At 33.3% G+C, this 23,822-nt stretch overlaps 1 protein-coding gene across 49 annotated transcripts in view; it reads left to right on the top strand.

Annotated features, from left to right (window-relative positions):
* Nucleotides 1–23,822, top strand: part of LOC105479467 (regulating synaptic membrane exocytosis 1) — a 492,913-nt gene that overhangs the window by 335,098 nt on the left and 133,993 nt on the right. For 22 of the 49 annotated variants that reach the window (XM_071096864.1, XM_071096860.1, XM_071096868.1 and 19 more), the window contains 9 exons: nucleotides 1,809–1,921; nucleotides 4,092–4,222; nucleotides 4,684–4,855; nucleotides 4,974–5,127; nucleotides 6,525–6,596; nucleotides 12,182–12,338; nucleotides 13,043–13,168; nucleotides 14,756–14,818; nucleotides 19,959–20,048. In XM_071096864.1, coding sequence (XP_070952965.1) covers nucleotides 1,809–1,921; nucleotides 4,092–4,222; nucleotides 4,684–4,855; nucleotides 4,974–5,127; nucleotides 6,525–6,596; nucleotides 12,182–12,338; nucleotides 13,043–13,168; nucleotides 14,756–14,818; nucleotides 19,959–20,048 — 1,078 coding nt within the window. The remainder of the gene's footprint in view (nucleotides 1–1,808; nucleotides 1,922–4,091; nucleotides 4,223–4,683; nucleotides 4,856–4,973; nucleotides 5,128–6,524; nucleotides 6,597–12,181; nucleotides 12,339–13,042; nucleotides 13,169–14,755; nucleotides 14,819–19,958; nucleotides 20,049–23,822) is intronic. The other 27 variants (XM_071096861.1, XM_024792122.2, XM_071096874.1 and 24 more) reach the window with 7 other exon arrangements.

The raw sequence follows: 23,822 nt of genomic DNA, 5'->3' as shown, positions 1-23,822 counted from the left end.
CCGGGTTCACGCCATTCTCCTGCCTCAGCCTCCCGAGTAGCTGGGACTACAGGCGCCCGCCACCACGCCCGGCTAATTTTTTGCATTTTTAGTGGAGACGGGGTTTCACTGTGTTAGCCAGGATGGTCTCAATCTCCTGACCTCGTGATCCGCCCGCCTCGGCCTCCCAAAGTGCTGGGATTACAGGCGTGAGCCACCGTGCCTGGCCCATTTTCACTTCTTTTGTGGTGGAATGTCACCAGTTAGGGCAGGGGCAGGGCATTTTCACTTTTTTGTGATTCTTCAGTTACTTCCGGCCATCTGGGTGTATATACATGCAAGTCACAGGGGATGCCATGGCTCGGCTTGGGCCCAGAGGCCTGACAATAACAAAGTGTGTGGATTGTTTTTAGAAATGAATGGGTAAACTTCACTAAACATAATGGGTCAAGGGATTGTGAAACCAGAGGGTTGAAAGAGTTATCTATATGGGAATTAAAGTCATTTCTGTATGAGAGAAGATGATATTGTGTGCAATAAAGTATAGACAATTAAGTTTTCAGTGATAATGCAGAAGTGACCCAAGTATTTTCTTTGCAATGGATGGGAATTAAGTTAATACTTGGACTTGATTCCCGAGATGTTCTTACAGAACCCAGGTTATAGAAGTAGAGAATAAAAGGTGATTTAGGGGAAAACCAGTGATAGTGATTAGAAGGGAGAAGAAAATATGAAAGTAGGATAAACAAGGAAACAGACACTAGGCTAGGTTATCATCTAAAATGCATACCATCATGTTCTGCTAGAGGTGTACCCAGTTTTGGCTTTGAGCTTTCTGATGATCAATACAAAGAAGAAGTGGGACTAATTGCATAATTTATATTATTGATATGATTAAAAAATACACTGATTGCCATAATATTACAAACAAGCATTATTAGAAATAACAACGTTCCTGTAGTGAGACTCAAGGAAATGTATTTTAAATATACCTGGGAAAATACACACAGTAACAATTTTATAGAGCTGTTTTTTATCACTAACAGTTTTTGGAGGGCACAAAATATGACATGAGAATTAATTTGTAGTTATAGAAAAAATGTGTGGATTGCACATACTCAGGCAATGCTTCATAAACAGTATTTCTCAATGAAGCATTGGCTAAGTTTGAATGGTGGTGAGTTCAAGGTTATACTTTCTAGATTAATAGCCTTCTATAAACACTCTATATTGCTCTGTGTGTCAGGGTATACTTGAACAGTGAAGAACTCCACCAAGTGGCCGAGAGGAGACCCAGCCTCCTTCGTGTGAAGTTGAAGCAAATCACTAGTCGTGAATTACTTGAAGTAGCATTTTCAGAGGTTCAAGATACTCATTTATAAGATCAAAACTAAGATAGATGGTATATCTGATTTTAAAACAATGACAAAATCTGGTTTAGATGTGGTTCATAAATTATATTATGTATGCATTCGTTTTAATTTCTCAGTAAGAACTTTAGGCAAGATAATTAGTGTTAACAGGAGCTATCTTCCTTATCGCTGAAGCAGACCTTTACCCATATGTGAAGTCATACAAGAGTCTGTGTAATACCATGCACTCCAGAAATGTAGATCAATTCTTTCCAATTGAAATAAGCACAACACTTCATTATATCATTCTTAATATTTCTTAAATAGACAATTAACTGAAGACAAAATCTACCCCATTAAAAGTAGGTTCTGTTATCAGTGGTAGTAATTATGGTTTTATGCAAATACGGATGCATTTAACATTTTATTAAAAATATTTTCTACACTTACAAATATTACCTTTTTTTCTTATTTTAGGTTCAAGTTCCTTTGAATCTCAGAAGATGGAAAGGCCTTCTATTTCTGTTATTTCTCCAACAAGTCCTGGAGCTCTAAAAGATGCCCCACAAGTCTTACCAGGGCAACTTTCTGTATGTATTTTTTGTACATGTTGGAGACTGTTAGTATTTGCATATACTGTCTGAGTCTGTCTTTAAATACGTTCCCCTTTCCTTGAAGCCTGCAATACATAGTCATTTAACACCATAATCTACTTCATTAGTTTTTCATGAATTTTTTAATTATTCCTTTATTCATATATTTATTCAGAAATACTTACTGAGTGCTTGCAATGTGCCAGATACTCTGAACATTAATTGATGAATGGTAACATAAGTAAATATTCATATTTTTGGTGTAAAAGTTTCTAAGGTAAATAATTGTTTACACATAATATTAGGAATTCATGCCCCATTTATGTAACAACCTTATGAGCCTAGAGCCTGAAGAGCCTAAATTTGGAATATTCTTTTTAACTTCCTAAGGCATTTGGCAAAACTCTTCATTGCCACTGAAAGCTCTCTGAAAAAGCTACCATTTTCTCACTATTGCCTTATTATGTGATCTGGGGAAACCTGGAGTGAAGAAACTAGGGTTAAGTATAATGAAAAGCCATATATTTGTAGATTATGATGGAAAATGTTATGTTGATGTTATAATTTAAGGACTTCAGACTATTTGTTTCAAGTTGTTATACAGAAAATGACCTTTTGCTCCTCTGATAATGTGTGGATTTCTGTGGTCTGCCTTTGTGGTTTTCTCTTGGTTTTAATGAGACAGAGAAGATATATATAAGCTTATTTCTCTAGGGCTTTTATGGTTTTAACTTTTATTTTTAGTATATTGAATATCTTTGTAATACCCTTTGGGTTTATCTGCCCTGCCATCTTTTTCTTCAGTGTATGTGTAAATCTCTTGTATTCTCCACATATTTTAAAAGAGGATGGAAACCTATTCTGGTTCTGTGAAAACCACATCTTAGGTATCAAGTGGGAATCAGACAGATCCAGGTTTGAATTCTTAATCTGTTCCTTACCATGAAAAGCTAATCCTATGTTAAATTAGTTTATTTTGTTATGATGACTCTCAGATATGTTCTAACATATACCCATTAACAGCGTATGCTTACTCAAACATAGAATGAGAAGTAACTTCTAAATTAAAGGAAAAAAATTAAAGGTGATGACATTGTTAAAGTGTCATCACCACTGCCAGGGCAGATACTGTAATGACTGATAAAATCCAATTCTTATGAGTTTGACAGGATTTTAGTATGTTACTTCCCCAGTATTCTTTGGTCTACTGTCATGAAATCTTGGTTAATAGAAATATCATTTGGCCTTCTTGTAGTTTGAAGATATCGTTTGTGTATTGTATCCTTTGTTTTTTCCTCCTTCTCTTATGAAAAATAACGTGTAATAGGTTAATTCTAAAAATTAAATGAGGGCTTGGTGCAGTGGCTCAGGCCTTTAATCCCAGCACTTTGAGAGGCTGAAAAGTTCAAGACCAGCCTGGGTAACATAGCAAGATCCCCAATTCTATAAAACAGTTTTAAAAATGGCCAGACATGATGGTGCACACCTGTAGTTCCAGCTACTTGGGAGGCTGAACTGGGAGAATTGCTGGTTCCAGGAGTTTGAGGCTGTGTAGTGAGCTATGATCATGCCACTGCATTCCAGCCTGTGACAGAGTGAGACCATGTCTCCAAAAAATAAAAAAAAAATGTGAGAAAAAATACCAGGAAATACTTAGCAGTGCCTGTATAAAATAGGCCCACAGTAAATATGTTTTATGATCTCTTCTAATTCTTTGTATGTCTTATTCCTAATATCCAAACTCTTTTTTTTATTTTAACTACCTGTGACACCAGAAAAAGCATTTAGTCACGCTATAATCATTTAGACACATATAATCCTCAGACTCTTATTTTTAACATTTAAGAACAATAGTAATGATTTTATATCTCCCTCTTCCCTTAGTTTTTTGGAAAAATTATTATTAGTTTTATTTTATAAAATGATATGTGAGAATGTACAGTAACACTGAAGGCCTGCCAGTTTTACGTTATGTTTAAAGTACTCAAAGAGCAAAGTAAAGTTCTGTGTGTTTATGCTTTCAAATTGGTATGTTTTTAGAAATATCTGTTTTGCATTATATTGTAATTCAAAATTTCCTCCTTTAAATATAACTTTAATTTTGTTTTACGTAAAATTGTAATGCCTCATGATTTTTACAAATAATTCCTTTCCTCATTGCTTCTAGGTGAAACTGTGGTACGATAAAGTGGGACACCAGCTGATTGTAAATGTTCTGCAAGCAACAGATCTACCTGCTAGAGTAGATGGGCGTCCTCGAAATCCCTATGTAAAAATGTATTTTCTTCCAGATAGAAGGTAGTGAATAATTTTAGAAAAAAAGAAAAATCCTAAAATCTATACTAATAGAAAAGGTAGAATTTTCTCTTTTGGGATATTTTTAAAAAATATAATAGATAATTCTTTCTGAGGAGATAAAAGTACATTATCTCTGAAAAAGGAAGTCCCTCAAGCCTTGTGTTGGAAATATTTGAAAATAATCTGCCAATTAAAAAAGAAATCTATTACCTTGTTTATAGACATATTAGTCTTTGATAGCGACACATCATTTAGAATGTACCCTTGTATGTGTCGCTATAATTACAACTGCTGCTTATATTGTAATTGAAGTTAGATTATTGAACTCTAGTATCTTTTTATAGACTTTCAATGAGTTATAAGTTAAAATAATATAAATATCAATGGCAGTTTTACATGTGACTACAGTAGATGGCAGCAAATACTTGCTTTTTCATTTACAAAACATACTTATTTTTCAGTGATAAAAGTAAAAGGAGGACCAAAACAGTAAAGAAAATACTAGAACCAAAATGGAATCAAACTTTTGTCTATTCACATGTACATCGTAGAGATTTTAGAGAACGAATGTTAGAAATAACTGTGTGGGACCAACCCAGAGTGCAAGAAGAAGAAAGTGAATTTCTTGGAGAGGTGATGTATATTTTAAAAACTCAAGTCAAATAGTTAATAAAGTTTTGTGATATTACGATTGCTGTTACATTATGTTTTGATAAAGGTACTTGATTTAATTTGAGAATTACCCTCTCAGATCCTCATAGAATTGGAGACAGCGCTTTTAGACGATGAACCGCATTGGTATAAACTTCAGACACATGATGAGTCTTCACTACCTCTGCCTCAGCCATCACCTTTCATGCCAAGGCGACATATTCATGGAGAAAGCTCTAGCAAAAAGCTACAAAGTAGGTTAAGGTTGTTTTAGTTGCCACAAAGTAATTATGCTGTAATGATCTAATTAGTGATTAATAATTCAAGATGTTTTTGTTTTTCAAATGTTTTATTGAGATCAAAATATTGGAAAATTGTTCATTTTTATGAAGAATCTTGGCAAAACTGTTTCTACATTTTCACAATGAAAATAATATAGCATAGCAGAGTAATTCCAGAGCTGAAAGCCAAAAACCTCTGAATTAAAATTCTTGCACAGGGCCAATTGAGCTGTTGATTATTGACTGATGGAATAATTTCTATCATCATTGGTGGGTTGCTACATGTGATGTCTTAATAACTTTATAGTTCATAGTTTTTTTTTGTTGTTGTTTTTTCCCCCGAGAGAGTCTCACTCTGTTACCCAGGCTGGAGTGTGTTGGCATGATCTTGGCTCACTGCAGCCTCCGCCTCACAGGTTTAAGCAATTCTCCTGCCTCAGCCACCAGAGTAGCTAGGATTACAGACATGTGCCACCACGACCGTCTAATTTATTTTTGTGTATTTAGTAGAGATGGGGTTTCACCATGTTGGCCAAGTCTGGTCTTGAACTCCTGACCTCATGATCCACCCCACTCGGCCTCCCAAAGTGCTGGGATTACAGGCGAGAGCCACCATGCCCAGCCAGTTCATAAATATTTTAATAGTTATTCATAAGAAATATTGTTTAAAATATTAGAAGGTTATGTTTATTACGATTCATCTAGTGATTGGGAAAAGCTACTTTTTTCTGTACTTATCGAGTAATTTTGGAGTCATAGCTACATTTCTAAGTTAACAACTGAAAGACGCCTCATTTTGGTAATCTGGAACTAAATTATTTTTCTCACATAATTAAATATTTCATGTTGATGTTTCCCTGATCAGTAATTTCCTCAAAGTCAATGTTTAGTGAAGTATAGTGACTAACTTGGGGAGCTAAACATAAATATTTTATAAAGGGCCCTGATGTTTTTTCATAAAACAGGCTGAATAGAGCTCCAGCCAAGAAATGTCTCTGAACCTTTCCACTCAGCCCTATCCTCTCTGAACTGCAGAGGAAAGCACTTAATTGTGTAGAAAACAATGTACTGTATATACTGTGCTACAGGCTTTTAGTATAATATTTTAATTAAAGAATTAATCCGAAAATCTTACTCGGTAAAGTCCCCTTGTTTCTATATGTCTTTGGTGTAATGAGGAGAAAATACTGATAAAATGTTATCCTTAGAGAACAAACATTTCTTTTAAAATTAGCTTAGTGTGTACTGTATTAGTCTTCATAAGTTTTCAGTAGTAATGTAATTTACTTTTAAAAAAAGTTTAACAATGTCCTTTACATTTCATAAACCAACCAGACACAGAGGTATCTGTTTGCCTTACTGTTGTGCAGGATCTCAGCGAATCAGTGATAGTGACATCTCAGATTATGAGGTTGATGATGGTATTGGCGTAGTTCCTCCAGGTGCGTGAGTGAAGAGCATGGCCCTGCTTCACTGTGCTGCTTTGCTTGTTTTCTCTGTCAGCTTCCAGACCTCTTTAGGATACTAAACTGAAGATTTATATCACAGAGAAATCAGTATTATATTATTCCATGGTGACTTACATTTCAAATTATTATTTTTATTTTATTTTATTTTATTTTTAGATGGAGTCTCACTCTGTCACCCAGACTGGAGCGCAGTGGCCTGATTTCGGTTCACTACAAGCTCTGCCTCCCGAGTTCATGCCATTCTCCTGCCTCAGCCTCCCTTGTAGCTGGGACTACAGGCACCCGCCACCTCACCCAGCTAATTTTTTGTATTTTTAGTAGAGACAGGGTTTCACCGTGTTGGCCAGGATAGTCTCGATCTCCAGACCTCATGATCCGCCCGCTTTGGCCTCCCAAAGTGCTGGGATTACAGGCGTGAGCCACCGTGCCTGGCCACATTTCAAATTATTAAGAAAATTTTAAATGTACTAGTCTCTGCTAATTAGCATTCCCACTTATTTTAGTGAGGTTCTTCCATAGAAACATGGCTAACTAGGTGAAACAAATCATTATTTCACAATGCTCTGAGCATAAGTGAAAATATGAACTTTATCTTGAAAAGATGGGGTTATTAAATAAAAATTCCGTTGTTCTATGTTTTATATTGCATTTCTATGATTTTCCTTCCACCATTTCTGAAAATAATGTAGCCTTCCATGGAATATACTGAGAAAAGTGCATGGCCAGGTTTAAAATTGCATGTGTGGCCTGGCTATCACTTTTAAAGCTTTTGTGATGTGTTCCCCACTGATTGTAGCTAGAATGTGTGTATATGTTTTAAAATAGTAATATGTTTAAGAAAGATGAAGTACTCATTTGAAGTGAACATCTTTTTGTCATTGTGTAAGTTAGTAAGACTTCTGTGATGTTGTACGTTTTAAATGTTTCTCATCTGACTTTTGTCAGAGAAGTGTGTAAAATCAAGTGATAAAGACTTTCTTGGCACTAATTCTATACTTTTTAAAAATTTACTAATGAGAGGAGAAGTAAATATTCAAATAAGAAGAAATGAAAGAGACAGTCTTAAAATGTATAAATATGATTTTTAAAGGCAGTTTTTAAAGACAATATTGAAATGTATGCCCTTCATTTATGTAATTTCTCAGATGGTAGTGTACTTAATTTGAGGGCAATGGTTTTGCTCAAGTTGATAAATTCTACCATACTAACTTCACAGTTTGGAGAGATGCATACAACTTTACTAAAACTGGGAGAAAATTATGGAGAGTTCTCTAAAATCAAGTTGCATTTGTTCCCTATAATTCAGAGAAAATATAGTATGTATGTAGGTATGTATGTATTTAAGACAGTCTCACTCTGTCGCTAGGCTGGGGTGTAGTGGCACGATCTTGGCTCACTGAGACCTCCATCTCCCAGGTTCAGGTGATACTCCTGCCTCAGCCTCCGCAGTAGCTGGGACTACAGGCGTGCACCACCATGTCCAGCTAATTTTTATATTTTTAGTAGAGACTGGATTTCACCATGTTGGCCAGGATGGTCTTGATCTCTTGACCTTGTGATCTGCCCACCTCGGCCTCCCAAAGTGCTGGGATTACAGGTGTGAGCCACCATGCGCAGCCAAAAATGTAGTATTTAATCACTGTGTGAAAGTAGAAAATATTGTTAAAATAATAAATCTAGTGCTGTGAAAATCTATATACTTATATATTAATCTTTAATGTCAGTGTATTGGTGAGAGATTTAGATCATACTGGAGAGCATTTCATTTTTGCTTTCTGTTTTTATTTCTTAGAAGGCCATAATAATTACACACATTCTCAACAAAAAAGTTCACACAAAATGTAACATCATATTAGTTTGTCATTAAATTGAAAGAGTAAAGTGATTATACATTTAAATTAATTTGGGATATTCAAATAGGAATTAGATTATTCCTGGTGGAAAAATCATCACCTCTAACAAGAATCTTTACCATTAATCAGCCTTAATGTTGTCATTACCAGTTTATCTAAATAGAATTTACTTCGGTGAGTGGTTCCCAATTTTTGTTCACCTGAAATTTCATATTTTCTGTTATGAGACAAGACAGTGAATGAAATAAATGGCCAATTAAATAAATACTTACACAAATGATGAGTTTCTTCCTCTTTCTCTGAGAGAGCAACATGGATAACATCTTGTGAGAAGTCAAAGTGAGTTATGGAATCCACCAGAGATGGGATTAGTGCTTAAGTATCAACAAGGAGCACTGAATTCTAAATATACCTATATTCCATACTGAAATATACCATGTCCCTCAAAGTGTTTGCAAACATGCATAATCTCTGTTATACAGAAGCAGTATTTTTCAAATAATATTGTTCATTTTTATTTAGCATTTTAAAATGTAATGAGTCAAACTTTAATAGAATGTGACTAGTAACTTATAAAACCAATAAGTAATATTTAATGTTTCAAAGATCTCCTCATAAATTAAAGGAGATCATGTAATTCATTAATATTTTCAGATACACTCTTCATTGATCGATTGTGATTATGTGGTAGTATCTGTATGGCAAATATAATTAGTCACATAGTAATATACAATACATTTTAAGTGAAGAGGAAAGATGAGTCAGTAAAATAAGGACAAGAAGCTGAAATAAAGTGAGGTGATAAGTTAGCACAGTGCATTCCTGTGTACTTTTAAATGTTGGTTACAAATTTGCTTCTATATTTCTAGCATCCAATATGAAGAAAAAATTTGTTTAGATATGGAAGTCATCTTCTATATATGTTTAATGTACTCAAGGAAGTTCCTGGTTGTATATTATCTAGAGAAGCTCAAAAGCTGTATACAAAATGTTCTACTACAGCCAAAACTTAAACTTCCTAATGCCTTGGCTTTTCTAGAACACAAAATTCTCTGTTTTTGTTTCATGTGCTTACTATCTTTTTCCAGTTAGGGAAATATAGCAGGTTTTCAGCAGTTGAGACTGCCAGAGCCACATTTTATTAACTTTGTAGTTATAGCCTTATTGTTATTTAAAGTAAAAAATTTTAGCTGATTAAGAAGAATAAAAATGACCATATACAGAATGCCCTCATCTGAGGTGAGGAATCTAGCAACTTCAACCAGAAAATGAGAAAAAAGAATCTCTAACTCTGAGTAAACTAAAACATTGGGATTACCACAAAATAGTTTCATCCTAGCCGGGCACAGTGGCTCATGCCTGTAATCCCAGCACTTTGGGAGGCCAAGGTGTGCAGATCACAAGGTCAGGAGTTCCAGACCAGCCTGGCCAATATGGTGAAACCCCATCTCTACTAAAAATACAAAAATTAGCTGGGCCTAGTGACGCACACCTATAATCCCATCTATTTGGGAGGCTGAGGCAGGAACATCACTTGAACACGGGAGGCAGAGATTGCAGTGAGCCAAGATCATCCAGCCTGGGCGGACAGCGAGATTCTGACTGGGAAAAAAAAAAAAAAAAAAAGTTTGATACCAGTCATGGTTCTGAAGATAGAGTGCATGTTGTCAACAATAAATTAAACATCATGTGAAGAAAATAAAATTTTTTGTAAAAAGCAACTATAAATTTAAAAAGCAAAGAACTTTTTCTTTGTAAATTGCAAAGAACTATAAATGCATATTTATTTGAGATCATTTACTATAGAGTCAAATGTTAAAACTTTGAATATTATAGCGTATGTTATATTCAAAATGACTTTGAGTCACCAAAATAGTACACATTGCCTTCAGTGTACTTTCTCTTTATGAATTCAGAACTTTCTAAGTTACATTGAAAGTTGTTAATATATTAAAAGTTTTAAGATTTCACTTGTTTCCTTAAAGTCCCTTCTTAATAGGACAAAAGAGACATTAATTTCTATATAAACACAAAGAATCCAAGAAACAAATTAATTATATATCTTTAACAGCAAGATGCCAAAATTCTCTAAAATTTATTCTGTAATAATTAATTTTACAAAATCTATTTATATACCTTGAATATGCACTTAAATCTCGAAATAGGGCTCATAAGTCAATATTGGCCTTCCATAATTATTGTATAATTGATACCAAATGGTAACTAAAAATGTTTAAGTAATTCAGACTATGGATTAATTGTCTTTAAAAAACAGTCACTTTTTTTTTTTTTTTTTTTACAATGAGCTATGTATTAATAGTGTATGCACTACATGTTAACTTAGTGGGTCTCTTTCTAGCCTTAATATTATAATTTCTAGTCTTAAAATTACAATATAATATTACATCTGAATAACAGACTTTTTACACAAAACTCAATAGCTTAGTTGGTATTTTGATAAGATAAAAAATTAAAGTATTTGAAATTATAAATTATACCATTTATGATAATTAAACATATGTTTTTACAGAGTGACAAAATGGTTGTATTTATTTGGTCTGAATATTGTCAAAGTAAGTGTAATGAAATGTTTGAAGTCCCTTAAAATTAGGCATAAGATCATGGATTCACAGTATATAAACTGCTAGGGACTATTAGCCTGCCTTTACTCATGATGTTTCATAACATATTTTTGAGATAATGTGAGAGTTACCAAGTAAAAAATGAGCAACAGTTTTAGCTTCCCAGTTAAATTTAATGTATTTATGGTTTATGTATGTTTTATGTAGTTGTAAATATAGTTTTTTGTTTTTACTTTGGCCACATAATTTTTTAATTTTCCTTATGATAATAAAAGACAGTGACCCTTGTGAAAAAATTTTAAACTCTCAACTCTTATTTTGGTTTTGAGATTACTGTTTTATCTTAACCATATCAGAGACAATATAAACCTTAACTTCAGGGGAAAAGTAGCTGTTATAATTAATTTCAAATTGCAATATGTTAACTATATTATCTTAATTATGCTAATTAAAATAATTATGGAGTAGTTTCAGATGTGTAAGGTAGATTTGGCAATTGGTTCTTTAGAAGGGTTCATTTTCTCTACATTATTGTGATCGTCATCTTCAGTCATATACTACATTTGAAAATTGCAGTATTATTTGTGGTTTCACAATCAGTATAATGGTATACTTAATCAGTATAATGGTGGAGATCTCCTACTCTTCTTTGTTAATTAAAACTGAAATAATATATTCGTTTTCTTATTAAAGGGGCCATTTGCAATCCAACTAAAGTAATTTATCCTCTGCAATAAAAATTGAAATGAATAATTTAAATTTATTAAATATATTTCTAAGCATTGACTTGTATATTAACTATAGTTTCCTGTCAAGTGCTTCATTTGTGTTACTAAGTCACGAACTCATTCATTATTTACATTGAAACAGTATCCCAACTCATCATAATGTCTGAGGCATCAACTGTCATATTCGTATTAGTATCTCCATGGTACTTTTGAGCCAACTGTAACCTGTTTCAGTGCATGTATATGTTACACTCTATGTAGGTATACTTAACTGATTGCATGACATGTATTCTTTATAGATCAATGGCTGCTTTAGTGTAATTTTATATTTCTGTGTTAATGTTTGCATTACAGAAGAATACTGACTAAATGTTTTCTGTGTGTACTCTTGCCAGTAGGCTATAGGTCTAGTGCTAGAGAAAGTAAATCTACAACATTAACTGTGCCAGAACAGCAAAGAACAACTCATCACCGCTCACGTTCAGTATCTCCTCATCGCGGCAATGATCAGGGAAAGCCGCGTTCACGTTTACCAAATGTGCCATTACAGAGGTAGGCTTTGAAATGGGCTCAGTGTCCCTGACAGTACATTTTTATTATAATGCAGTGTAAATTGCTGCAAAACTAACTGAAATGAAAAAATAGTTTGGTCAAATTGTTTTTTTCAGAATTAACTGTAGGCAAAATGCTTTTTTATTCTTTGCCCAACCTATATGGCAGTCTATTTTAATCTGAATAAATTTCCCAGGGAGTAGAAATCGTTTGTGTCCTAGGAATAGTTTTTGAATAATTGGCTTGTATTCTGTTTGCTAGTTTTCTTTCTTGTTAGAAAAAAATTGTAGCAAATCAGAATTGTGGAGAGAAGTGGCAAAGAGGATAAGGTTAAGAGATAGAATGGACTTTGAAGAGTTTTAGAATTGTCTCTTTGAAGCAAACGATTGGAAATATAAATAAAACATATAATATACTGCTCTACTTCATTTTACTCTGATACACACTCCTGAAATTGTAATTAATTATGCCGATGAAAATTGTTTTTTGGTAGAAGTGTGAAAGAAGGTTGGAGAAATGCAGCCACAGGCAAAAACTCGTAGAAAATAAATACTCTTAACTCATTGATAAAATAGGTTTTGATTATGACGCAAATACTTTTCAGTGTTTATTTGCATATCACCGTCAGTTCCTTCACTTTAGTCTGTCTGCCTGTTTTGGGAAGATGAAACAATTTGACACATAGAATTTTGTAATCATTTTAGGAGTTTAGATGAAATTCATCCAACAAGAAGGTCACGTTCTCCAACCAGACACCATGATGCCTCCCGAAGTCCAGTTGATCATAGAGCCAGAGACGTGGATAGTCAGTATTTATCAGAACAAGACAGGTATTTGTCAAAATTATGATCTCAATGTTATGAATTTTTGTTCTGTTTTAATATATACAGATACTGTGGCATAGCACATTAGAGAGTAAAAGTATCACTCAAAAATGAACTTCTCTCAAGCAACAGCTGTTAAGATATTCTAAAATGCAACTCTAGGAAATATTTGGCTAATATTATATTGTTATAATTATCCAATTTCTTTTACAAAATCAGAATTTATGCTTAGACAGCTTTAAAGGTACAGCTTGTTGACTTAGATGTTGACCTAAATTATAGAAGGGAGCCTGCATAGGCAGTTTTCAAATACTTTATTTATTGTGGATCACAATATTTGAGGTATTAGTAATCATAAAAATTATGTTATTTATATAATTTAAAACATTGTGGATATATGTCATTTGAAAGTTAATTTCAGAGTTTCTATGAGAACTTCAATAATAATGTTTCTGTTATATACCTCTTTTCATAAAATCTCTTTCTAGAAAATGTCTAGAATACAAAATATTGAGATGAATTCTTACGGGGATATGTACTTAGATTTAATTCTGCATTTGTGAACTAATGTTTCATGGAAACAGTTACTATAAGTCTACATTATGAATCTGTTGCTTTGCATGCCCACAGACTTTCTTCTTGAAGTAACCATATACCTGTACATTTAGCCTGATTATAAGCTCAGGATCTGATTTAAGGTTTTGTAATATCCACCTTGTTGAATATTCTCTTCTGGCTTTTTAAAATGGAGAAACTTTCAGTAGGAGTAGGGTCATGATAGTGGTGCTAAATGATTTTTTCGCCATGGAGTCAAGGACACAGAACCCAAGTAGAACTTCTTAACCTACCTAATTGCCATCCTACTGTAGAAAGTAGGGTTGTGACCTTCAAGAATGGAGTTACAATAGGTACCAGGATGAAGAGCTGCTCTGAGGAATAGGATTCCAGACATCTCAGCTTGAGTTGAATGAGGGCTGTTTTATCAACATTCATTTGGGGCACCATGAGTTTAGGTGAGGAGGGAAAACACACGGCTACTTGACCAGGGCAGTCAATATTGTGAAATTAATTTGGATATAGATAAAGTATTAATTTTAAAATAAAAATTCTAATCAATTATATTGTTAGTTGGTTAATAAGAAACATAATATGGTATTGCATTTTCAGTGGCTATAAAAGCCAAGAAAACTACCACGCTTAATTTGTTACAGAGATATAAAAATGTTCGGAGTTCCCATTGGTATCAGGCCAAATTTATAGTATTAAATAAATACTCAGTTGTCTATAATTGGAAACAGATTCCTATATCTTATTTGAGGAATATTTAATTTTGTTTTGTTTTAATATTCTATAAAATCATTTTGAAATACAATGGCAAATCAGCAACAGCTAGGACTTCAATCATAATATTTGTACTTTATTGTTTAAAATTTTTAAATGCTTTCATGTTTATTTTTGTTTAACCTCTCAAGCAAATATGCTAGTGCAGACAATCTGGTTTCTTCCCTTTTCATGTTTTCATTGGCATACCATTGGCATAACCCATGTCTCATAATTTATCTGTTTCACTCACCACCCATCCTGTCTGTGCAGTGAGCTTCTTATGCTGCCCAGAGCAAAACGAGGACGAAGTGCAGAATGCCTACATACTACCAGGTAAATACAGGGATTTGGTAATGGTGATTGTGTGTGATGACTCTCTTTCCATTCTATTATTCTTCCGTCTCTCCCTTAGTGGTATTATTACAAGCAGGTCAAATAAATTTCCCAAGTATTCCAAATTTGTTTTGTTTTATATTGAGGTTATGGAAGACGTTCCAAATATATTTCAGTTCTGATTCAGGCAGACTACTTTGCCATCTCTACATTCAAAAATTCAGAGACCAGTGGGCCTCTCTGGGACTGTTTTAATTCCTAAAACTGAGGAACCAGTTTCTGCAATTAAAATTCTAAATGCTCACTGTGAGTGCCCCCAACCTTCCCACACATATTCCTGTCTAGTCACAAGAGGTCTAATCTGTGTATGGCAGTGTCGTTGTTTCATAATTGTGAGTTTGCTCTGTTTTAGTCTTTTTTTATTTCCTTTTAGAATTTATTGTTGTTTATATTCTGTTTGCTTTTGATAAAATCTTTAACAGTTCATTTTTAGTGGCTGAGCTTCAGCTTCTTTCCTGATGAAAAATGAAGATGTTCAACCTGATTTTAACTATCCTAGCCCACTAGTTGTCAGAAATGCTGCAGTACAAACTTTCCCACAAAGGCATATAACAATATGAATACCTCTTTAGAAGCGACAAAATATATACTTTTTGCTTCTAAATTGGAGCTTAGAGCCTGATGCTTTATGTTAATCTCATTACATCTTTAATTTCATATCCAAAGTAAAACTTCTTACAGATTACTCATGGAGCATATTCTATAAATACTTAATGTATATTTGAAATGAATATAGAAGTTAAGGAAGTAGTAAGTCAGTGAAACAAACTTAACACATAATAACCAAACTCAAATATTTTAGCCAATGAAAAGTAAGAGGAAAGAGAAGGAAAGAGGTATAACCGCAGTACTTGCGATGCAAAGACAAATGCATGATTTATGATGTCTGTGTGTAATATGTAGTTCTGCCCAATAATGCAAACAAAATTGGGCTAATAAAATTTGTTTGAACTTTTTACAGTCTAAAATTATACTACTGATAAGTGCTGCCATGTTTGCTTGAAGTGCCACAGGAAAAAATCGAGGAAATTATTAGTTCTATTTGCTGAGAAAAAAATGTAAAATCATGCATATTATAAAAACCTACTGAAAGTCAAAGCATAAACTATCCAGGTTTATTATGACTTGTTCTTCTTAACAAACAATTTCATAATAAGAATGGTTTATTTACTAATTCTGAAAGTTTTCTCACAGTCCTGTTGATGTGACTAAAGCTGCAAAAGAAAAAAAAAACACGCACACAAAACAAACACAAAAAAAATCATTACATTTTAAGCTACCTAGTATGTGCCTGGCACTCAGTGTGTGAATATTTCTAGGATACTCACACCAGTAGTCTAAATATAATAACTAAAGGTATTTTTTCTTTCCCTTATTTTGTACTTGTAATACAAAGTAATAGCTGCATCATTTTATACAATCTTATCCTTAAGAGTGGTGCTTTGCTAATAATTCTGAGCTCTGCAAGTCCTATTTAATAGACTCTGTATGTTGACTTTGCATTTCCTGATTTAAGCAAATAATCATATTTGTATGTATACAATTTAAAAATAGATGAGTATTCAGTGAGGCAGATCACGTTCTGTAGACAGGTACTACAACAAGATAGGAAGCGGAAGCTGAGCTAGCCAAATGTGTCAGAGCAAAACGTATGTCACCAGTGGCTTTTCTCCTTCCTGTCTTTCATTCTGTAATGTGTAATGCTAAAAGTATGGAGATAGAGACAATATGAGTTCAAAAATATGTGCGTGTATGTATATATAATCTCTTCTATGTTTATATTCATGTATTTATAAAAACATATCTGAATAAAAACGAATGTCAAAATGTGTAAATATATATAACCACAGCTTTATATGGATATATCAATAATATAATTTGGTTTCATATAAACTATGGACATTTATTATTTATATAACTATCCATGGCTAAAATCTAAAGCTTTCAAAATACATCATACCATGTTCACTTAGGACTTTTAAAAATAAAGTCTGAGGATTTACTAGTCTCCAGTAAACATAAGGAAAATAACACTTATTTAATAACAAGCACAGTGTTAAATATTTAATGTACTTTATGTCAATTTCCTGACAGTAATTATATGTTATGAATATTATTATCCTGATTTTAGAGATGAGGAAAAAAGCTAAGAAAGTTTATTTGATGACTAATAGAGCAAGGATTCAAAATCAGATCTACTTGATATCTTCTGCTTAACTAGTTTTTCCAAAAATATGGAAACTTGTCCTATGAGATGTTTCACCAATAAAAGTTTTTGTGAGTCAAATACATTTTGGAAACTTTGCAAATGAAAGTGTCTACCTTGAAATTTAATACACACAGCATATTAAAGTCATGTTCTAAAGAAATCTGTATGTTTAATTTCTTTTCTCCCAAATTATTTAATTGCCCAACCTTTTTTTAGTAAAATGTGTCTCGAGGAAGTGGTAGTATAGAGAAAATGCTGTAGTTGCCTTACTGTATCCTAGTGTGTCCTAAATATTGTATACGTGTTATCATACACCCCTGTTAAGTGGATGTTATTTCTCACATTTTGTGGATGTAGAAACAGGCTTGAAGACTTAATCGAATTATCCAGGTCACAGCCAATAAGTGGCAAAGCCAAGACAGGAACTTGAACATTCAGACTATAAATTTTGTGCTATTTTCTAGCTGTTTCCCATTCTATGTTGGTCCCATTCTTGAAAAAAAAAAAATCACTTTTGAAGCAATGCTTAGAAAATTTTTATAGCAACCTATTACTAAAGATATTTGCCTGAGGTTAGGAGTTGAAAAGAAGACTCCACTGTCTAGAAAGGAGGCTAAATCTTTAGTTTCAGTAAAATTTGTCCTCAACTTGTACTTAATAAGGAGGAAGCTGAAGCGGGCAGATCACTTGAGGTCAGGAGTTTGAGACCAGCCTGGCCAACATGGTGAAACCCCATCTCTACTAAAAAAAAAGGAAAACAAAACCAAAAACACAAAAATTAGGTGGGCATGGTGGCAGGCGCTTGTAATCCCAGCTATTTGGGAGACTGAGAGAGGAGATTTGCTTGAACCCAGTAGGCAGAGGTTGCAGTGAGCCAAGATCACACCATTGCACTGTAGCCTAGACAACAAGAGCGAGACTCTGTCTCAAAAAAGAAAAGAAAATGGCATTTTAGTTCATTTTTTAACTGAAGATTTATGAGATTTCCTTTGATTTGATCATTAATATAAACATGATTAAACCAGTGAGGTGTTTGATGTTTAGGAAGTCTTTGATAAATTTTTATTCCGTTCCCTCTTGGTTGTGCTTTACTGCTAGCTGAAGTAGACGATAGATTTTCATAATTAGTCAATTAAATTTATAGAACGTTATTAAATTATCAAAAAATATATGGCTTGAACTAGTTTGTCCTTCATGGCATAGACAGTCCAGAAACCCTCACAGATTTTAAAGGTATCAGGTGGTGTTGGGCCAATTTTCTGCCAGTTCAAAATCCATATTCTGGTTTGCATCTAATGCCTACCTTATCCTACTTCCAAAGGTAAATTTCCTGTGGTTGGGTCTGGATCCAGACAGAAGCTGATAAGTAGAAAGAACTTACTCCTCTGCAATCAATTCTTGGCTTTTTGCTGTTTTCTTTTTTTGCTGCTGTCTGGTACTATAACCAGCTGTGTCCCTGGAATGCTAGTCAACACTTTGTTTTGTTTTAGAACATTAACTCTTTTAGTCATACTGTAACTCCAAAATTATATAAATTAGTTGATTTTTACTTTTAGCTATGAGTTGTTTACTTCCATAGAAGTAGGCGTAATATTAAATCAGAGATTAAATAGCACATTTAACTATTGATCAATAATTCCTAGAGTTTGGTCAGCAGGTATTTTTCTAATTCAGATAATTAAATAATGAGTATTTTATGAAGTCAAGTGTCTATGATTTCATATTTTAATAATTGTCTTCCCTTCAAATAGTTATTGTGGTTCTTTTGAGAAAAAAGTGACAAAAGATTTATCTATATAGCTTTATAGGCCTCCTAATTTCTGAATATCTTTAAAAAATTGGTTTCATATATATTTTTCTGTTTCCTGCGTGTTTGTGTTGCTACGTTCCAGACATCTTGGTAGGCACTATAAAACATTACCTCCCAAGATGCCTTTATTACAGAGCAGTTCTCACTGGAATATTTACAGGTAAGAGCCACAACAGTGAGTCCCACCCAGTTATAAAGTAATTCCTAATCCCTTGCCTACTAAAAATAGAAAATTCACATTCTAATAAAACATTAAATAGAAAATATTTACATTCTAATAAAATATTCTTTTGAAATAATTATACAGTGAGAAACATTAAATTAATGATATCTAAAATCGTTTTAACTATAAAACTTACTACTAGAATAATTCTCTAAATGAAATCTACTAACTCAAATGTCAGAAGTCTAGTTGCTTTGTCATTTGTATATTGTACTTGTTGATTTTAATTATAATTTATTTTATTTTTGTGTAATTTTAATTTGTGAAGCTCAGTTCTGCCTGCACATACTAAGACCAAATCAGTGACTAGACAGGACATTTCCCTTCATCATGAATGCTTTAACTCAAGAGTATTGAGATTTACTGATGAAATACTGGTTAGGTAAGAATATATGGAAGTGATATCTTCCATTTCTCTTGTCTATTGTTGTGAACCAAAAAAGTTGAGTTGTAAAATTATTTCTCCTCTGATGTCCTTCATTTTGTTTTGGTGTGGCATCTGTTCTTGGTAATGAAATTCTAGGCATTTTGTTTTATTGCTTTCTGTATCCAGTTTTTTTCATAAGTAGGTGTGATTTAGTCTCATTTTTCAGTCTGAGACACTTCTAAAAATTATGCAAAGCAATTTAAGCATAATCTTTGTTTAGCTTCATTTTCTAAACAAAATTTTACACTGTCATTCTGTCAACTCTCTCACACCCTTATGAACTGAATCCCAGTGATTCTACATTTTGTGTAAAGGGGACATTATTTTATGCTTTACTCTCTAACGTGGTCTTCCTTTCTTTGTTTTCTCTGTCTTTCTCTTCTACCACTGGATGCAATGCACTGGCACTAGTGAACTGCAGCCCTTTCTTGACAGGGCTAGGAGTGCTAGTACCAACTGCTTGAGACCAGATACTAGTTTGCATTCACCAGAACGAGAAAGGTATAAAATAAAGACTTTCTTAATTTCTTATCATTTGTACTAGTGATTTTTTTTCAATCACTTTGTTTTGTTTCATGACAGCCTCACAGGTTTATTCATTCATGTTCACTTTGCTAATTGTCTACATTTCCCCCTCCCTTATTATACATGTCTATGTAGAGATATGCGTACGTGGATAAACCCAAGGGTACACATACACATATTTCTATGAATGTTGTTGCAAATGGTGTGATGTAATTTGTAACTGCTTCTGGCTGCTGCTTTTCCCCTTTTGTTGCTGTTCAGTCGTTTTATTGACTATTCAGGAAGCCTTCAGTATGCTGATAATGTTATAGGGTCCAGTGAATTATCTGAAGGGGAGGATCACTTTCCTCTTAGTACCACTGATAAAGAGTATTTATAGGTTTAACAACAATCTTCTGTAAACTCATAACAGGAATTCTTTTTAAATAGAATACTTCCTTCGTATATCTACATTCATTTTTAATCAATCTACTCTTCAATATAATGTTTTATGATAAATTATACTTTGACAACAAAAATGATGTTATTTATAGATTTCCTGATGCCTAACAAAAAGAAATACATATATACGTACACAGACAATTTTGCTTAAAACTTTAATGAATTCTGATTTCAATTCAAATATATTCATTGATGATGTGTTACACTGTCTCTTAGCTGTAAGCATCTAATTTTTCCATTGTGATGGAACTATTTTAATAGACTTAGTTATAATTGATAGTCTTGTTTATAATTGCTATCTCTTTTTAATTAGAGGTCATTCAGAAGACGTTTGCATACTACCTCTTTACAAATCCTGAAGAAAAACATTTAGTTGTGCTAATGTAACCCACTTCTCCTTCTTAGTAGGCTACTCAAAGCTTTTCTTTAGGTATCTTTCTAATCTGAATCTATTCATTTATTCGTAAGATATTTATTTCTGGAATTGAACAATAGGTACAGGTGTGTATATACCTTGTTTTAGCATCTTAAGAATTTACTTTTAAATTGGGTATTCTTTTATATTTGTAAAATGTGTAATAGAAAAAAGTGAAATTTAATTTGTCTTGTATCCCTTTTGTAATATAAAGTTTAGTTGAAATGACTATAGAGTCTTCTAAAATCATAATTGGAATCGTTTTATCATTCTCTTTAGTCAAATATTACCCCCCCAAATAATTTCAAGAGTAACAAGAAAATTTTAAAATATGTTTAGTTATTATTTTCTTACATGTTTCTGGTTAGTAGTAAAACAAGGATAGAAATTCTCAAGTCAGTAGAATCTTCTGACCATAGCAGCCTGACATTTTCAATATCATCCATATCAGTGCCATCTGATAGAAACATAAGACAAGCTGATACTTTAATATTTCCTAGTCGCCATACTAAAAAGATTAAATTAATTGTAATTTTTTAACCCAGCATATTCAAAAAATAATTTTCACATGTCATTATTATACAAACTATTAGATATTTTGCACTCCCTTTTTTCAGCATAATAAGTCATAGATACTAAAGATAGTTTGTACTTGCAGCACATCCCACTTTGGACTAACCACATTACCGTGCTCAATGGCTTCATGTGGCTTGTGGCTTCTGTACTGGACAGTACAGGTCTATTGTTATGGTGAACCTATCTAGCATGTGTTCCCTTGTGACACTGAAGCCACAGAGTTTATAAATCTCTGTGTTGGTAAATTTAAAACAGCTCAACCAGTAGACAAATAATCTAGGGTCAGTTGTTGCACAGGTTGTTGTAAAGTCCAAGTGAGTGTATTTACCTTGATTAGAAGAAGAAAAAATATCATTGAAAACATATATTCACTCTACATATTGAATAAAAAGGAATTTTTCATTTAAAAACTCAATGATAACAAGTCTTGGTATTATCAATTATCCTAAGTTTATTGGGATCACTTTGTTGCCAAGAGGAACAGCAATTTTATGTAATGTAAAATAAACAACAATTATTTTATGTAATGTAAAATAAAACTTAGATAAGGTTTCATCAAATAATTACAGAAGCTGTAGATGCTTATTGGTTTGGAGGATAGAGACTACATGTACCCTTTGTGAACATGCCTATAAAGCAGCTTTGAAGCAGAAGATAACAATATCAAGAGTGGTGACTTTGTTATCTTTGGAGAATGCATCTGAAGCCCCCAGACAGTATGGGGAGAGTAGGAGAAGGGAGTCTTAGAGGGTTTTGAGGATACTTAATTTCTCTAATTTACCACAGGGATTATTGTATTAATGTCTAATATATACATAGTAGATAAAATGTTAGAGCAAATGTTTTAAAAACTTAATTTTATATTCTTAAGAGATGAACATTATTTCTACAAATTTGTGAACTATGTATGGTCAAGCAATTTGATTATTCTAACCCATTTTGATTAACATTTACATGCCTTTATATCAACTTAACACCTAACCTTTAATACAAGTTTTCTGTTAAGATAAAGGGTGAAATTGTCAAAGCACACTCAGTACTCAATATAATACTTTTCTAATGATTCAGAAGATAAAAGAGCAGCATTCTTTTCCTGAAGGAGTTGAAAACCATCAGATACACCTGTCTTTTCTCCCTTGTTACATGGTTTGGCCTGTTTTAACAGATGACTTTTGAATAATGCATGTAAAAAGCAGTTTGGAAAGGAAACCATTTTAGTTTAGGAGCACCTCCATTTCATGTTCTGTTGATTACACAAATGGAAAACATACTTATGGGTTACCATAATTCAGTGAATTATTCCAATTCAGTTTTGCTTCTTAAATCAATATATTTGAGGTTTGTGATAAGAAATAATTTATCATTTATATCTTCCCATTTCCCTTGCTTCCCTGGATTGGCAAGGAGTGAGTTACAGGCCTGCTATTAACCTTTGTTTTTCTAGGTTTTCAAACAAATTATTACTTACATGTTCAGAAGCAATGATTTTTAGAGCCACTAGAGAAAACTTACTTTTCTTGGATGGTTTATCTTCTTCCTTGACCTTTCAGAGCAATCATATCCTTGATGAAGGCTTATGAAAAGGTAGTTTATACTTACTGCCTGCATTTTTTACCTTCCAGTAATTCCTGCAATCTGACGTCTACTCATTCCTAGTGCTCTGTAGCTGTGCTGAAATTCTTCTGTGGTTTACATTGGCTCCCTAGTTGTTCAGCAGCATCTTGCAACATTTTACATTGCCCACGCTGTCACTTGAATCTCTCCTCCATTAAGTACCTCTACAGATTTTCTTAAAACCTCTGTTATGATGTCTCCTTTGAAGGCTTGTCTTTCTCCCCTGTCCCATAAAGATAGGTATTTCCCTAGCTCCACCTCCAGTTTTCCTCTTTTGTCCTACCATACTGTCCTGTTCCTTAAATTTTATTTCTATAAAAGGTTCCCACTCCAATACATATGAAGACAACCCTCCACTGTGATTGACCAGGCCTAAATTTCTAAATGGTGATGTCTAAATCAACTTCGTTATCCCCGCTTCAGTCCCTTTACAGCAAAATGCTTCCTCTTTCTAAATATTCCTCTCATTTTATGGTTTTGACATATAACCAGCCACATAATCTAGAACTACTTCTCTTCCTGCTCCGTCACAAATTCAGTCACAATAAATTCAATCACTTCCTTTGGAACAGGTCCCTCACCTTGAATATATTGATAGATAGCCCTTCTCCAATTCCAGTGACACTCCTGCTCCCATTAATTTTCTTAAGTTCTAATAGTCTTTGTTAACTTATATCTCATTTTCTTTCTATTAAAATTAAAAT

This window comes from Macaca nemestrina, chromosome 5 (genome assembly GCF_043159975.1).
Source record: "Macaca nemestrina isolate mMacNem1 chromosome 5, mMacNem.hap1, whole genome shotgun sequence".
NCBI classification, from domain to species: domain Eukaryota; kingdom Metazoa; phylum Chordata; class Mammalia; order Primates; family Cercopithecidae; genus Macaca; species Macaca nemestrina.
Note: the sequence above shows the minus strand (reverse complement) of the source record. Positions and strands in the feature narration are given on the sequence as shown.